At 43.0% G+C, this 18,008-nt stretch overlaps 1 protein-coding gene across 3 annotated transcripts; it reads right to left on the reverse strand.

Moving 5' to 3' along the window:
• Positions 1 to 4,621: 4,621 nt before the first annotated feature.
• ccdc125 (coiled-coil domain containing 125) lies at positions 4,622 to 17,738 on the reverse strand. 3 transcript variants are annotated; one of them, XM_071481725.1, is made up of 12 exons: positions 17,475 to 17,738; positions 16,022 to 16,256; positions 14,289 to 14,350; positions 14,121 to 14,207; positions 12,725 to 12,802; positions 11,127 to 11,212; positions 10,972 to 11,054; positions 10,655 to 10,767; positions 9,608 to 9,712; positions 8,852 to 9,002; positions 7,003 to 7,121; positions 4,622 to 5,420 (listed from the first exon to the last, which is right to left on the reverse strand). In XM_071481725.1, exons 2-12 carry the CDS (start codon positions 16,254 to 16,256, stop codon positions 5,040 to 5,042), a joined length of 1,500 nt encoding a protein of 499 aa, XP_071337826.1. In that variant the 5' UTR covers positions 17,475 to 17,738; the 3' UTR covers positions 4,622 to 5,039. The 3 variants fall into 3 exon arrangements, with proteins under 3 accessions (XP_071337826.1, XP_071337827.1, XP_071337828.1); XM_071481726.1 differs by having other exon boundaries at positions 16,022 to 16,286; XM_071481727.1 differs by having other exon boundaries at positions 14,289 to 14,603; positions 16,022 to 16,286.
• Between the last annotated feature and the right edge of the window lie 270 nt (positions 17,739 to 18,008).

Genomic DNA, 18,008 nt, shown 5'->3' on the forward strand with positions numbered 1-18,008 from the left:
CCGTAGGAATCAGGTGTAAATTCCTCCTCGACCCTTTCACACCACTGCTTGACCCCATCATTAAAAACAGGTTGTGTGGACAAGAAATGTTCAAACTCTCAGAATTATATTTTTACTTTTAGACAATATCAATAATACAATACACTTTTAGACAATCTCCAAACACAAACTGTCTCAGTTCAGGGTCTCATCCTTCATCTGAAGACTGACTGTCACAGAGACCAGGCTGTCTCATTTCAAAGGCTCCTTCTGATGTGTCTTTTTCCTGGATAACAAAGGATCCAACAGGAGGATCCTTCATGGCCCAACATATCCCAAGATTCATTGCACATAATGAAAACAATATCAGACAGTGGAGAATCAAGACGGTTCATTTTCAGTTATTTCGTGTGACTGTGAGACTGTGCTCCCCCACCATTCAAGGAGACCAGCAGCGGGTCTGAGTCTGTTCATCCCAATGGGAGAAGTGAACTGATCACAGATCATAATTCTTTCTCCCTGTCGTCACTGAAATAAATATTAGATCCATGTTTCAAACCACAGACCTTCAGAAGATTCTGACATCATAATGTCATTTTTCAGATGACAAATCAGGAGAAAATTAACTTGATTCAGTCCTGTCTCTGTCTCAGTGACACTCCGAGATCTGAACACAGATCTGTTCTCTCTGTGGTTCTGGTTTCACTGCTGCAGACCACGCTTTCCTACCACAGACTTTTAGTTGAACTAATACGTGAAACAATGAATTAAAAGTTAAAACTTCAATAAAAGTTGTATTTTTTTTCTCACTAATACTGTGACTATTATTATCATGTGATTGTTTTTGGAGGGAAAACAGAGAGTGTTATTAGACTGAAGTGATCTTGTACTGGGTTGATCACATTAAGCTAGAGGATATAAACAAACAGCAAAATCAGGCGCAAATTCAAACTGTGTCTAGTGCATAGAGATCTAGTGCTGTGACATCACAACCATGACCACTTAGGAGACAGGAAGTCTACACCATTTCATACCATTAGTGCTGCCTGTAATGCCTTACCTTCTGTATAGAGGATCTTTGACAATCTGTCATCAAAAGACAGAGAGTCTGACGATCACACTGTTAAGTCAGTGTTGTGTTTCAGTTCAGTTCAACAGTAACAGTGGAACAGTGGAAACAGCTGGTGACGCAAAGAGAAAATCCTCCATAGACCAGACCGTCTCATTTCAGTTCAGCCTTTAGACCAGGTCCTCTGGAGGATGTGGCCCCTGAACTGGGACACAGTTGCAGTGGACTGGAACAGGAACACCTGTACAACAGTGTGAACCAGTATGTTTGAAGCATTTTTCATGAACATATCTGTGGTGAAAATAAACTTTTAGTACTTTTACTCAAGTACTGTACTGTATTTAAGTACAGTACTGTTACTTATTTTAATCATGATACTTTATTACTACTCTCCTGACCACCTCACCTAACTGGAGCATACCACCTGCTCAGGTAAGTATGGGGGTGAGTTAAACAAATACCAGACTCCCCAACCACACCAAACCTCACACACCTGGTGAACACTGGATTTTCTGTAACTGCTGTGACAATCAGTCTACAAATTATTCATAAGAGCACAAAGTTCAACCCACTGTCGTCTGCTACACAACAGTTACACCTGTCCTGCAACATACCAGTAAAGCCCAGTCGACCTAATGATGCACACCTGTGTCCTGAAATCAGAGCAGGCCGACCTAACTCTAACCCTCCAACATTACAAACCTGTAAACAAAGATAAACCACATGGTAAACTGCCTGTTCACAGTCACAATAAGCTGATGCATAGACGATATAATGATGCATGTGCAGAGGTTTGTGTTTGAACGTTGTGTGTTGAACAAGCAGCAGGTGAATGTGATGCTGTCAGTGTGTGAATGTTCTTTTTTTGACTTTAAAGCTTCTAAAATGAAACCTAAAAAAAGGAGTTTAAATGGAAGGAATAAGGAAAGTATCTGAGCACTAGTCATTTCCAATGAAACACAGCTGGTGATATATTTTCCCTCGAAAGACAATCATGAGTTTCCACGAAAAATAATCACATAATAGTCTCCTGACAGTTTTCTTTCCTGGTAGTTTCACATCAGTCATTTCCACTCACTAAACACTGCCTCACACTGATATTACTCACACTGAGCGTACAGTAAATTGCCATTTTCGATGTTTGGTCATTGGCCTGAGCTGCTTGTGCTGTTCACTGCTCATCCTCTGCGTCCGTACGCCGCTGTCAGTCCAATTCCCAGAATGCCTGCAATCAGTGATACTCAGCGCCTCAAGGCCTAAAGATGCAAATGGCTCCGATGACTGGTGGACCATCCCAAGTGTGAAAAGCTTTGCCATTATCTGGAGCTAATGGGGCAGACGGGGCCGGTGAAAATGATCCAGAGGATACAGTCCCACACTTCACTTCCTGTGTTATCAGTTAAGGAACTGTGCAGCTGATTAAAGGAGTCCAGTCTCTGCTGGCGTGACTGGTGACCTGTGATGAGCCACATTTGTCTTATTGACTTCAGAGTGAAGCACATTCACATCAGTACTGGTGGCATTTGACCATTTGTTGTGTGTAAGCGATGGCTGCTGGGAGGACAAACCATGTGACCTCAGCTTCAAACACAGCTCCTGGCTCATGGTTGTTGAACACTGGCTGAAAACCTCCCACACCTTTACAACACCTTCAGTTGGACAACCACACCCACTTCAAGCAGTGATTAGTCAAGTGTAGAAGTGGCGGGACTTGAACTTATCTCTCACATTCTCATGGAGTTCTGCAGGAATGAGTCCTAAAACCTGGAGATTAGTTCTCATGTCCTCACCTTCTGTCCCCTGATCCTGAGTCTCTGGTTGTTTGACAGTGCTTCTGGTTGATGACTGAAATCAGTCTGTGTTTAACAGCAGCTCAAGACATTTTCAGGTTTGATTCTCATTGTTTCTACTCGCGCTTTTACAAATTGTTACTCACTGGGCTTTTGTAGAAGAGCTCAGAGCTAAATCAAACTACAAGCTGTAGGTTAGTGGTGGTGACGCTGAAGTCATGTGACGGTGGTGTAGTTGGTTTACAGCCTATCATAAGCTTTTTACTGCTGCTGATTGTGTTTAGGCTTCAAACATCATAAAGTGGTGTCATTAGTGAAGATTATCCTGCTGAGCACACCTGTCAGGATCAGAAACTGTTGCTGATTTTGTCTAATCATCCAAAACACAATGGAAAAATCCTATTGGCTGTTTGTGGGGGGAACTAGGTGATGAGGACTTCAGGGTTGGACAACAAAAATACATCATCCTGCAGGACTGTATTTATCAACTCCAGCTCCAGTCCTTGAGGGACTCAGGAAATGAAAACTGTAGTGGCTCCACTGTAAACCCCCCCTGATGACATAATAGAAAATATTTGTGCCGAATCTTTTTGAGAGTAACAGCCACAGGGAAAAGTCTTGGCCGACTAACTCAGTCATGGACATTCATGACATGGACATGGTCCAGTCAACAGAAAGAAAGTAGCGACACAAAAACTGATGGTTTATATTTGTCCTCCATCGTTTCCTCGGTTTCAGTCCTGATAAGAAATGATCACTGATCATTGTAAAAAAATCAATACTTTCACAGCAAGGATTAATAAATATTATCTGCAAAAAAACCTTAAAAGCCTTTGACAAGGTCTGATTACAGTCACTGCCAAACCCAGAACCAAGCATACTGAGGTCCATGCCGTCTCCACAGGGCCTGAGGTCCAACAATAGTCCTGTCAGAGTCCAGATCCTGTCAGAGTCTGGATCCTAGATCCTGTGTGCATCTGTTCTGACCTGTTACTGTGCTGATGCTGGGGCCTGAGTGACACACAGAGCTGAGGAATCTGGTTCTGAGAGAATACGTAGTCCAACACTGACCTCTGCTGGTCACTTCCTGTACAGCATGCTGTCACCATAGTAACAGACCAGTCTGTGGTTAGATGACAGTGAAGTTCATCCAAACAACAACAAAAAAATAAACACATCATTAGTGGCTGCTGACTATAAATAAAATGATTATCTCAACAACATGTGTCCAATTTAATAAATAAGTTTGATCAGAACCTGGTGCAGAGACATTGTCAGGCTCTGGTCCACAATCCAAACAGGAGGTTTAACTATTAAAGAACATGCTCACTAACTGAAGGGGAACACTGTAGAGTGTGAGACAGTCTGACCTCAGGTCCACATCCAGCATTTACTTAGAGACTGACGAGTCACAGGCTGTTAACAACTGTGTCCTGTTTGATTGGTAAAGCACAGGTCACACCTGAAGTCCTCACCTGTCCTCTACTGTCCCTGTCACATCAAACACATTTAACATTTATACTGTGATGCGAAACGTCAGTGATGTCAGTGATTCTGTGATGTCAGTGATTCTAAGATGTCAGTGATTCTGTGACAACAGTGGTGTCAGTGATTCTGTGATGTCAGTGATTCTGTGACATCAGTGACATCAGTGATTCCATGATGTCAGTGATTCTTTGATGTCAGTGATTGTGTGACATCCAGTGATGTCAGTGATTCTGTGATGTCAGTGCAGGACAAGAAACGAGGCGGAGCTGATAATCAACAAGAAACATACTGAACGTGCGATTTAAAGAAATTTAAAGTAAAACATTTAATAAACTCTTCATCTGCTCGTCTTCACTCTGTCCTAATGAACATCACATTATTTTAAACAGTGGAAGAAGCAGCGTCCATCTTTCTCACTGTGTGGTACGCCTCCTCCTCCTCCTACTCTGGTCACATGACTGGATAAACTGTCCCTGGTCCTCAGCTGGTTTATCGTCCTCTCGGGTCTGGAGGCTGACACTGAAACTGTCTTCAGACGTTTGCTGCTTCATGTTTTTCCTGATCTGACCTCAGTCCTGCTGCCCTCCTCTCTCAAGACAACATCTGGGACTGGGACAGTGGTCCAAAGTCAGCCTCAGTGTCACATCACACATCCTACATCCAGGTCTTTCTTCTTTTTTCTCAGTCAAACCTGAGGTCTGGAGTCTGGTGGATCAGGACTCTGACAGGTCTGGTTGTTGGACTTCACAGTCACAGCTCTTGTGGTTAGACAGGGGCTGGACTCCGGTCTGTGATGGGTCTGGTTCAGTCCTGGACTCGGAGAGACCTGGTGGTTCTAGCTGAAGCTGGGAGACCGGGAGCTCTGGTCTTTGCTCTGATTGGAAGTCAGACTCTGATGGTTCAGGTGTCTGCTGAGACCGGCTCTGACTCTTTGACGGGTCTTGTGGTTGCTTTGAAGGGATGCTGGACTCTGGTGGATCTGAGGGCTGGCACTGTGAATCTAGGTGCAGCCGTCTCTGCAGCTCCTCGGCACTGTGAGCCAACATGAGGCTCACCTTCCTCTGGTGGGCCAGGGCCTCCTCCTTATCGTTCAGCTGCAGCAGGAAACAGGTCCACAGACAGAGATCAGATCAGGTCACAGTCTTAGACCAGCAGCAGAGGACAGACTGAAGCTTTATTACTGAGAGACTCTGTCCTCGCTCTGTAGGAGCACTAACACCTGGCTCTAGGCTTCATATTCACCCATTTAAACCATTTATTCCCATTTGTACCAACTGTGTCCTGAGTACAGAAGGTCCTGCAGAGATACAGGGGGCAGTGAGATGCTGAGACTGAGGCAGAGGAGCAGCTACCTTCATCTGTGGTCACTCAGCTCCTGGTTAACCTGCAGCAGTGAGGAGCTCCCAGGTAACCGAACAGGTCATCTGTCATTTCCCATCACTCAGCTGATTGTTTAGTCCATATCACTGTTCTTACTGCTTTTTACCAGGGAAGCTCCTGATTGATTGGTTGTTGTTTACGATCAGCTGATTTTCATCAAAAATACCTGATCATAGATCAGAATTAATGCTTCAATTCCCCTGATCACCTGTGGTTAATACTCTGGTGTCTGCAACTGAGAGAAGCTCTGTGTGCTGTGTAGTTAAGTCCCGCCTCCCACCTTGTTCACTCCGCTGGCGCATGACAGGCGACCAAAACAAAACAGCATGCCGTGGTGTGGAACTTTTTCAGTGTGTGACACTGATAAAACGTACAAAACTGCAACACATGCCATGATAAAAAACACACACAGCTGTGAGCCATGTTTATTTTATTAGTTATATTAGTTACAGTTTGACTTCAGCCTGAATCTGACTGCGTCCTTGCCATCTAGGATTAATATGTTTTTTTCTCTGTCTGTTAATAATTGTGTTTATTCACATTAATTAACACATGTAACTAATTAACTATTACATTGTGTAATTCAGTTAAATGTACTGTAGGATACTTGTGTTGCTCCTTTAGGAGTTTTTTGTAGTAAAATCATGTTGTTGACTGAATAAGGACGACTGTGTGTGGCCCTGTCACCAGGTTACACTGCTGCCTGTTGGAGGTCACAGTTCACTACAGAGCTGAGCAGACTGACCAACACTAAACCAGCTGCTAGAACTGAAGAAAGTCTCACTCAAAGATGATCAGCATTGGTAACGGCGGCAAAAAACTTGATCGGAGCATCACTGTTTTTATAACTAAATATCAGCAGGCTGAACTTCTGCACTGAGAGGCTCATGACCCGGACCATGTGATGTGGTTTGACGACAGAGATACAGACCACCTGGACCATGATCCTGCAGTTAGCTGAGCAGCGACAACCTGGTGACCTGAAGCTGTGGTGCAACAGTTTTTTTGTTTTGTTTTGTTTTTTTACTAATGGAGGTTTTTTTAATGCATCACAGGAACACCTCAGTGAGATGAGACGAGAGAGGTGATGTCGTTTGCCAGGTAACAGACATGAAAGTTGATGAACAGTGTTGGATGTGAGGATTTGCTAACCCGAGATAAGACAGGACTCCTGAGGTTAACTGGGAACAATCCTCTCATACTCTTCCTCTTAACATTAGTCTTCAGACAGGACATTTCTGTTATGCGACCCTGGTCTCAGGTAACAGGTCTACAGATGTGTGAGGAGCTACTTACCAAGTCCAGCAATCTGTAGAGAGTCTCCAGAAGATCATCAGGCATCTTCATCTCCAGACTGGACGGCAGCAAACCTCTGAGCCTCTGACTAACGCTGATTAAAGGACTCCTGGTAGCACCTGGAGGGACAGACAGATGTTGGTCTAATGGTTCTAATGAATGTCAAATCAAGGATTATTTACAGCTACAGAGACATTGTTGAAATAACAGTAAATGACACATGAATCTCTCCATGTGTTGATTTCAGAGACAGATCTCTGTCACATGTGGATGAATCTACAAACCATCTTTAATTTTAAGTATCACATCTCCCATCAGTACCTGAGCTGGTTCTCACACAGTGGTGACTCATCAGGACAAACTGAGCAGTTACAGAACCAGACACCAGTTAGTTAATTGGTCTCTGATCTCAGACCAGCTCTCTGTCCATAAAGGACCTAAAGCCTGATGAGTCCATGGTGTCTCTGACTGTTCTCAAGCGTCACCAGCAGCTTACTGTTTCTGTGTCCAGCTGTTGTGTCTCCAGTTTGTGTCACTGTGTCGTGCCCTGTTGACAGAGACTGCAGCTTCAGACAGAGAGAGGAGCAGTGTTTGATCACTGATGATAATCATGGATCTCTGATCAGTGATCAGCTATAATCAAAGTGAGAGACAGTTGACTCAGTTTCTACTGTTCTCAGTTGTTACTGCAGCTCTATAATACACATGCTCAGGTGTTCCTCCTCAGTGAGGCAGCAGGTGATCACCTGATCACCTCAGTCATCATGTAATGATGATGAGTCAGACTGTGATGAAGGAGAGCTGTCAGACATCTTTACTCACTTTATGTTTCATTATCCCCTCTGTTCACCAGGTGGTGGTTCTCTGAGCAGGATCTGAACTAAGCTTGGAGAACACAGGAGAACACAGAACACAGAACACAAGAGAACACAGGAGAACACAGGGGAAAACAGGAGAACACAGGAGAACACAAGAGAACACAGAACATAGGGGAACACAGAGCACAGGAGAACACAGGAGAATGCAGGGGAACACAGAACACAGGAGAATACAGTAAACAGCAGAACACAGGAGAACACAGGGGAAAACAGGAGAACGCAGGAGAACAGTGTCTCTGTGTTGCTGTCAGTTAAAGTTAGTGATTTCAGATCAGTTTTCCTGCTCATGTGATAGGTTCACTGTCAGTTCTCCTTCTTCTTCTTCTCCACACATTGATGGTTCCAGGTGAGAACTACACAGGTCTAACCCTCTGACTTAAAGACTCATGGTGACACATTCACAGTGCGGACAGGACCTGCTGCTGGATGGATGACTGAAGTGTCCAGTTTGACCTGATGCAGCAGAGGTTAAACTGTTCTCCTTCAGTATCATGTCATCATATCACACTGAAATCTCCCAGTAAACGGCTCTTCAGGAGTCATTCAGCGCCATCTGACATTCAGTTATCATTTTCAAAAGTTCATTTCTGACTTAACAGTTTGTGTGAACTACACATGTTTTCTCCTCCTGTGGTATCTGCTCATTTCAATTTGACACACAAAAATACAGTTAGAGAGCAGAGTGTGAAAACTTAATTCTTAACTGTTAACGAGGCTGCACAGTGAGACACTGACTGACAGACAGTTCAGAACAGTTCTTCAGTCATCAGAGCAAAGACAGAAATATCGATAAATCTGTTACTGTCATTGACTCCCATGATGAGTGAAACATTCATTTTTATGCATGCAAATGCATAGAAATGACTGTAAATTGAAATCTGAATCTGAATTTGAATCTGAATTCTTTTCGGTTTGTACTTTTGCCCCATTTTAAAACATGGGGGGGGCCTCCCACAGTGATGCAGACTTGCCTTCAGCCTTGCAGTGATGAGACTTCAGGATGTTGGCCTCAGCCAGCAGAAGGAAGTGTTCACTTCGTTTCCTCAGCTGCTGCTCAAAGGCGATACGGAAAGCATCTGCAACCATCATCGCCTCCTCTCTCCTCGAGCGCTGAGCATCAAGCTGGAAACACACGCGCGCGCGCCCACACACACACACACACACACACACACACACACACACACACACACACACACACACACACACACACACACACACACACACACACACACACACACACACACACACACACACACACACACAGATGATTCAGAGGAATGATGAGAGGTGCCTGAAGAACCTCACCTGTCTACCAGCTAACTGCTCCAGGTAAATCTGTCTTTTAGGTTTAGAAAGAGACAATAAATATCTCTTTATTTTCTAAACTTTTAAAAATTCCAGGTATTTGTTCCTTATGAAACTGTATCATCGGTGAAATCTGCAGCAGTGTGAGGGTCATGTAATTAAGATGACTTGTGGGACGACTGATGGGAAGGTCAGAGGTCAGATCCTCTGCAGTCACTGTTTTCTCTGATACTGATTAATGAAGCTGCTGTGAGGTGCTGACAGTGACATCAGCTGAAGAAATACATATATGTTTCATTTCAGCTCCAGCTGACAGGAACAGAGGAGTTTTTGTTACAGCTGAGATAAAGAAAAGCAACAGTCTCATGAACATCAGTGATGGTCGGAGCTCGGTACTGGTGAAGGGGTGGGATGTGGTTTACCTCCTGCTGCAGCTGGACGAGCTGCTTCCTGCTGGCGGCAGCGGTCCGACTGCAGGGACACGCTTCTGCAGCTCCAAGACACCGACAGGCCCCCAGTACTGCCAGCTGCAAAACACAGAGAGGAGTAGACTGTGAGTCATACATCACACCTGAGGGAGAAAGTCCGAGCCCATGTTTCAAGAGGTGGAGATTCATTATAACAGGAGTTTATCCAGGAGGTGTGGAGGTGAGGCCATTTGTGACGTGATGACCTCACTACATCATCTGTGAGCTTTGCTGTTGTGTCAGCTCTGTCTCAGTCTCTACACTGTACAGATTAACTTAACTTTTGTTATGTGTGATTCTCTGGTGAACTGATCTCACCTGCTTATTTGTTGATACTTTGCCACTTGTCTCTGTGTCGACCTGTGTAATTGTACTGGTTCTTTTATTGTGTGTGTGCTTGTTCTAATGTACGAAAATCTGAAATAAAATAATCAGAAATAAAAAGACCTTGTCTATATAATCTCACGCCAGTTTTCAATTGTCCATCACCTTCCTAAATCCTACAGCTAGTTTCAGTTTCAGTGTAAATCAATGGTTCCCAACCTTTTCCAGCTGATGTCCCACTTGAAAATCATGTTGGTGGCCCATGTGCAACCCCGGTGGCTAAATAATGTCTTTTCTGAGCACTTTTTATTTTAATGGTAAAGATTGAACATTCAGGACTGAAGTGAGAGCAGGGGAACCTGAAGGGAGGTGCACACTGGGTCATCACAGTGATAACAGAAAAATAATATTATTAAATTTTTTCTATAAAATTGTACTGTTTTGCAAATGATTTGTTGGGCCACCAGGGGGCCATGGCCCACAGTTTGTGAAACACAGGTATAGAAAATGATTAACAATCCGGTTCAGGCAAATAGAGAGTTCTTAATGTCTTGCCTGATAAAATAAAGGTTAAAACACATGAGTGTGAGGTTACTAAAGTCTTGGTCTTAATTCTTGACCTGACTATAAATATTCTCTCTGTCTCTCTCTCTGTAAGGTTGAGTGATGCCCTCTCACCTCCAGGACACTTGCATCTCTCCCTGGGCTGTACTGAGGTTTGGTTCCTTGGTAGGTTCTCTGCTCCTTCACATTCAACATGGAGAGAAGCTCCACACACTGCCGACTCAGAGCTGCATACACACACGCGCACAAACACACACACACACACACACACACACACACACACACACACATTTTCATGATGATGACAAAGACCACAAGATGCATGTAAAAGTGCTGTCCTCCAGACACATTCACTACACTTCACAAGAGGAGATGATACGTGCAGACATGTTTAGGCCACCTCATATTCATCTACATTATTCAGCATTTACCAGAGTTCTCTGCTCGGAGCTGTTGGATCTCACTCTCTCTGTCCTGCAGGTTGTCAGTCAGAGTCTTGTTCTCACTCACAATCCTGAAAAACAACAAGGTTAACACAGAGCAGGGAGAATTCCAAAGACATGAGTGTATGAAGGGTAAATCTGACCTGTTGTGTTTCTGCTCCCAGGACTGCTCGCACTTCTTCATCTGGACCTGGTTGAAGCTGAGCTCCCACTGCAAACTGTTGACCTCCTGCAGGAGACAGAAACAGCAGATCATCATTTGATCTGGTCTATACACTCAGCCAGCACTTAACACCACACTAACACTGGGTAGTTCCTCAGTTCATGTCAAAGATCCACAGATGTTGAAACTTTTCTCTGATATTCTGCTCCATGCTCATATGACTGCATCACATTTATGCTGCCAAATCTCCTGTTCTACCACATCCCAAAGAGGGTCTACTGGATCCAGGTCTGAGACTGAACTGGACTCACTGTCATGTCAGTGAAACCAGTTTGTGGCATGGAGCATTATCCTGCAGGAAGTAGCCATTAGAAGATGATGAAGGATGAACATGGTCAGCAACAAGACACAGACAGACAGGCCCAAAGTGAGTTCAGAAAACATCCTCCACACCATCACCCCGCCACCACCATCACCTGGACACTTCCCTTCAGAGTTTCTGAATAAGATTGTGTCAAGTACCTATGGATGCACACTAATGTTAGCTGGTTTCTAACTTCAGCCCTTAAGTTACAGTTTAACAAAGTAATATCAGCTAGTTTCTAACTTTAGCCTTACATTAAAGTTTAGCTAACTAATGTTAGCTAGTTTCTAACTTTAATCTTAAGTTACAGTAATGCTAACTAACGTTAGGTTGCTGATAACGCGCACCTTCATTTCCAGTGTTAGCTTGTCATGTCATTACCAATATAAAATGTCATATATGATCTAATGTCAGCAAAAACTGATGCTCAGTCATGAGCAGTGAGACAGTGGCGGATTAGTTGTTGTACAGATACATGTTGACATCAATATAGAGTTTATCTTTTCATGTTAACAGTCTTTCGTGTGTCTTTGTATGTGTCTTTTTGAGATCAGATTCTATAACAGAAACCTCCTTTATTTTCAATTCAGGAGTTTTACCTATTGGCTCACTGGATATTAAAATCCATGTGTGCTGAAAGCTCAGTGGTTGTATGAGCAGTGGTGGAAAGTAATTAAGTACATTTACCGTAAGTACTGTACTTAAGTACAATTTTGAGGTACTTGTACTACACTTGAGTATTTTTATTTAATGCTAATTTACACTTCCACTTCTACATTTCAGAGTTTTATATATATATATATATATATATATATATATACATATATATATAGTACTTTCTACTGCATTAAATTTTTTTGACAGCTTTAGTTAAACAGGTAAGATACTGTGAGGACTGTTCGCTGAAGCATGCGCCTGAACTAGGTTCACTTTGACTCAGAGAAAAAGTCAACCCCCCTGATTGTCACTGTATAATTCACACTCTGCCTGTGTGAATACTGGAATCAGTCAGGATGTGACTGTAAATGGACAAATGCCTCTTCATATCACTGGTTCTTGTAGTGTTTACCGTTTGTCTTTGAGAATCAGGTAAAGAGCAGTTAGCTCCTGAATGTTGAGCAGAAACCTGCTGCAGCATGTTACAGCAAACAGACCAAGCCCTTGTTTGAGCAGCCTGCACTCACAGGAGCAACAGGGCAAAGAGAAGCAGTTACCTTCTCCAGAGCTTTGGCCCTCTCCTCGCTCTTCTGCAGCAGACTTTTAGTGTGAATAGTGGCTTTATCCAGGATGGTCTGTGGGAGGAGGAAGCACAATTTTCAATCATTGTCTGAACAAAGCAAAGACTCTGCAGGTTTTTATCTCAGTGTGACCACACAGAAGGTCTGGTTAGTTCCTGATCTCTGACTGAAGGCCACTGAGATCCTCAGACCGGACTGGTCTTCACAAGAAGTCTGTACTTCTGTTACATACAGTATGATGGCAGAAGAGCAGCTGCAGCAATACAGAGTACGATGGTACAAAACTGACTAAAATCTATTTCAGCTTCCAGCTTCATGCTGATGAACCTCAAGTGTCTCCTTTCATTAACTCTTTAACCTTTTTAAGCACTCTTTAAAATATCTTTCTAAGTGTGCAATAATTATTTTGTTTTGCTTTTGTCTGTCTTGTGTGTACTGGTATGCACTGATCAGGAGTAGCTCTCAAAATTTCATTGTATCTTGTACAATGACAATAAAGACTTTCTATTCTATTCTTTTCCATTCTATCCTATTCTATATTCAGGTGTCCCTAATGTAATGTACATTACAGCAGATAGTCAGGATGTGATGTCATTAGCTAACTTCTGAGTCAACGTGGATAAATGGTCATTAAAGTGAAAAGAAATGTGAACATCTACATTTCCATGACAACCAGACGACCACGTGTTCAGGTTGATGATGTGATGAGATGAAAAGCTCCAGAGCAGATTGGCTGATGTGTCGTCTTCACCTACAGCTCCACTGATTCTGTGAGTCACACATCACCATGAACACACACACTGTGGGTTAATTTCACTCAGTCCCACACACACTGTGACTGTTTGAGTAACATTAGTGACAGTGATCAGCTGTTTTAGGTAACAGGTGAGTGTTTTTAAAAGGACTCGAGCAACACTTGCAGTAATGAGAGGAAGCTTGTGGCCTTAATCAGAGTCATCACACACGACAAGTGACATTTAAAAAGGATAGGTCTGAGACATCATCTGTGAACACATACATATCTGCTAGTGGGGCTTCTATAAAGATGGGCTGAACCTACAGTCATGTGGCTTCATCAAAAAAAAACAAATCTTTTTTTAATGAAGCTTCTTTTTTGAAGATTCGCATCCTGAGTAGAAACCAGCAGGTTTGGAGCTGAGAGCTGCAGACAGAGGAGGGAAGTCAGAGATCTGAGAGGCGACTAAGACACTGCTGGTTTAGGTCATTTTAAAAAATATAAAATGCACTAAGCACAGGGTGAGACTGAGGGAGCAGCTCCAGCAACACCTGTAACATGAAGAACCTGGACATAGGATGGTTTCTTTAGAGCTCTGGGTACTGAGACGCAGAACTTCAGGATGTGTCCCTCTACCTTTCCCTGCAGGATCTTCAGAGCTTCGTATTTGCCCTCCAGGTAACGATGCGCCACCTCCAGCTCGCAGCACAGCATGTCTATCATCTGTCAACACAGCAGCAGCAGCAGCATCAGTCACAGTTTGTCATGAGTCTGGTTACAGATGTGGTGTGTGACTCCTCCTACCTCAGTGGCCTCCTGCAGTCTGTCCCTGAGCTCATCTTTGGACAGGTCGACCAGGGAGACTCCTGATTCACACAGTGACTCATGCATTAGAGGGGAGAGACAGTAAACACACAGGGACACATTCATAAAGGACGTGGTCTTTAAGGCTGATTTGGGGTCAGCGCTCAGCCCCGTAATTCAACGTGCTGCTGGAATAAAATGACTTCTTCACATTGTTGTGGAAAAAAACAACTTTTGCATGAGTCACCTCCTTTAATGTGTGTGTGGTGTGTAGTTGACCTTTGACCCAAGTTGCTCTGAATGTTATTCCTTGTGCTGTGATTAAAGATGGAGAACAGGTCAATAATAACGAAAACCATCAGGATGAGATCAAACTGAAAACATCCACTGAGCCGCAGTCTTCACAAAGTCTTCAGACTCCTTCACTTTCTACATGATGTTGTTTTATGCTAAAATCAAAGTCGATTAAAAAGTTAAAACATCACATATGGACTGGGTTCTGATCAGGACTCTTATTGTTCACTCAAGCACACCGTCTCTTAGCCTCTCCTGTGTTGTCTTGGCTGTGTAAACCATCAGCCCAGTCTGAGGTCCTGAGCTCTGGACCAGGTCTTTATTAAGGATCTCTCTGGACTTTGCTCCATTCAGTTTCCCCTCAGTCCTGACCAGTCCCCCTGTCCCAGCCTCAGCCTGATGCTGTCTCCACCAGGCTTCATTGTTCAGTTGATGAGTGGTGGTTTCCTCCAGACCTGAGAACTGAGACCAAACAGTTTAATCAGACCAGAGAATCTGGTTTCTCTCGGACTCAGAGTCCTTAAGCTTCGTCTGGACTCTCTGCTATGAAGACCAGATCAGTTCAGCTGCAGTGATGGTCGTCCTTCTGGAAGTTTCTCTGGAGTTCAGAGACCATCAGGGTCCTGGTCTCCCTCTCCCTGACCTCTCAGTTAGTCCAGGTCCAGGTCTAGCAGAGTCCTGGTTGTTCCAGACTTCTTCATGTCAGAATGATGGAGACCACTGAGCTCTTGAACCTTCACCGAGCCTCGACACAATCCTGTCTCTGAGCTCTGCAGCAGCTCCTTCCTCATGGTTCCTGCTCTGATCTGCATCCTCAGCTGTGACACCTGATATAAACAGGTGTGTGTCCAATCAGCTGCTTCACCACAGGTGGACTCCAGTCCAGGTGTAGAAACACCTCAGAGATGAACCTGAGCTACATTTACAGAGTCGCAGTAAAGTGTCTGAAAACTTCTGTCAGTGTGATGTTTCACTTTTTACTTTTTAAAACATTTCAAAAAAATCTAAAATTTTGTTTGTCTTTATGAGGAGCTGAATGTAGACTGATGAAGGAAAATGTTTTTTTTTTTTTATTTAATCAGGAGACTGCAAAATAACATGTGATGTGAAGGGGTCTGAAGACTTTCTGAACGCTGTGAGTCCAGTGTTCCCACTCTTTCAGCTCTGGTCTCCGCGTTTGGTCTCCACCAACTGAGGGAAACATCTGACCCTTTAGCTGCTAAATGCTCCACCATGAGCTGAAGTGGCCAAAAAGCCCAGTGGGTTGATGATTTCTGCACGAGTGACCTCATTCACACACAATCAGTTACCCAGAGAACTACAGCATTAGCACAGGTGAGAAGTTATCTCATCATGTCGCATTGTGTATTTATTCTCTGGTAACGTCGTCAAGTGATGTTTGCTGAAGCTATAGTGTGTCTTTATGATATGACTCTTACCACAGCGTGGCAGGGTCCAGCGCGCTCTCTGCTGGGTCTCTGCAGTCCTCAGTCCAGGGATCCAGACCGGCTCTCCTGTATGGCTGCTGCACCTCAGCGGGGACTCTGAGAGACCAGTGAAGCTTTGGCTCCTCTTACCGGTGGAGCTGGGTGCTGGTCTGACCCCCATCCCATCCCCCAGGTCTCCGTCCACCATGTCATCATCCAGGCTGCATGCCTCGTTGACCTCCTGCATCTGAACCAGGTCAGACCAGATTTATTAAACCTGCAAAACCACATTTTGATTTCTCAAATTTAAATGATTAATCCAAAACGTATTTTCACACCAACTTCAACTTGTTCAACTTCTGATGATATGAGTCACAACCATCAGAAGTTATAAACATTAGGATGTTTTCTCTTAAATATTTCATACCAGTGTGAACACGACTGATTCATTGTCATATTACATTTCTCATTTCTTTCTGTCAAAGTGATGAAATTCCTTAATTTGTATTTTGTTCCTTTTTTATTTTGACTAGTTCTAATCTTCTTCTCACAAGTGACAAACACACAGCAGCTACACACAGATCAGACCTCCATTCACAGAATCCAGGTTCATAAGGAGAAAAAGTCCTCATGACTGAGAATATTCTACAAATGAAAGAAAAGGGCCAAATATTCACCAGGTAACATTTATTTAAAACACAGATTCTCCTGTCTGGAGGTTTGATCAGTGAAAGGTGTCATTGGACCCAGCAGGGATCAGCCAGGTTCCTGCTGTGAACCAGGTCTCACAGGCCTGTGTGGTCAGAGTTAGTCTGGTAACCAGAGCTGAAGCTTGTTTATTAACAAGAGGGGAAACATGTACATTAAGCTGTGAACAGTTGTGTGTTTATTAACACTGATGATGTGTTTTAACTGTGTTTCTATTTGTTTCTATTCTCACAGAGAAAAACTACGCCACAGTGTTTTACATCTGAACACATCATGTCAGTTATGATATTTAGCTTATTTAAAAATATAAGTGAAAACATAATGAAGCCTGATGAGTCTGTCATGTGCTTCATGTTATAGCAGGCCACAGTTTTATTCTCTATCACCAGTCTTATACTGTGTTTATCCAGTTTGTGTTGTGCTTCATTCAACTTCATGTGTCAGAACATCATGTTTCTCAGATTGATGCAGTTCATTAATCTTTTTTTTTTTATTCCAAACAAACTAAAAACTAAATAAATAAGTTATTTTATTCCAAATGTAAAAAGCAGATTTGAAACATTTGATTTCACTGAATATTAAACCTTTCATTTTGAAAACATTTGTCGACACTACAGAGAAATCATCCACTGATTTAGATTTCTATTGTGCCATCCATCTGTGTCTCAGTATTGGTCGTATTTGTTTAAAGATGACATCACGACGGTCACAGTGTGAACAGATATAACCTGTGGATTCTAAAATAAAGTAGATTTACCTTCAGCGTCAGTGAGCCCTGGCTGTTTCCACTTCCTCTTCACCTGCAGCTCTGAACCAACAACTTGTTCCTCGGTTCTTTCCTGTCTCCACCGACACATGGACGAAAATAAAATTAATTAACTAAACTTTCACTACGAAATGAAAACTAAACGAGTTATTTTTCACATTAATGTTTTATATTAATCCGCTCGGAGCAGCGTTACGCCCTCCACTGATACAGCCGCGAACATCCTGAATCCTGAAGTCAAGCTAAACCAGTAGCACCGAGTACTTCCGGTCACTACCTTCAAAATAAACCTAGGTTTCTGCTATAAAACCGGAAATAACGCATGATAATAGTAAAAAAAAGAGTTATTATACTGTTATTATAAATTTTATATTATAAATCTTTAATCTCATAAGAGATATAAACAGAAGTAAGAACTTCAAAAACACCACATTTAATCTTAAAACTCTCCTGCATGACTAGTCAAACCTTTCACAATTAAATCCTTATTTATTCATTACATGTGATTTGTGACTTTGTTGAATT

Source organism: Trachinotus anak, unplaced genomic scaffold (genome assembly GCF_046630095.1).
Source record: "Trachinotus anak isolate AG129_WGS33_773 ecotype Australia unplaced genomic scaffold, CSIRO_AGI_Tana_v1 ptg000008l, whole genome shotgun sequence".
Classification (NCBI taxonomy): domain Eukaryota; kingdom Metazoa; phylum Chordata; class Actinopteri; order Carangiformes; family Carangidae; genus Trachinotus; species Trachinotus anak.

What these genes read in the sequence shown, in the direction of transcription:
- ccdc125 (XM_071481725.1), bottom strand. Translation starts at nt 16,256, where the DNA reads ATGCAGGAGGTCAACGAGGCATGCAGCCTGGATGATGACATGGTGGAC. An exon ending in CTGGACCCTGCCACGCTGTG is followed by an intron (nt 14,351 to 16,021) that starts GTAAGAGTCATA and finishes TGTGTGAATCAG; the next exon opens with GAGTCTCCCTGGTCGACCTG. An exon ending in GGGCCAAAGCTCTGGAGAAG is followed by an intron (nt 11,213 to 12,724) that starts GTAACTGCTTCT and finishes TGTCTCCTGCAG; the next exon opens with GAGGTCAACAGTTTGCAGTG.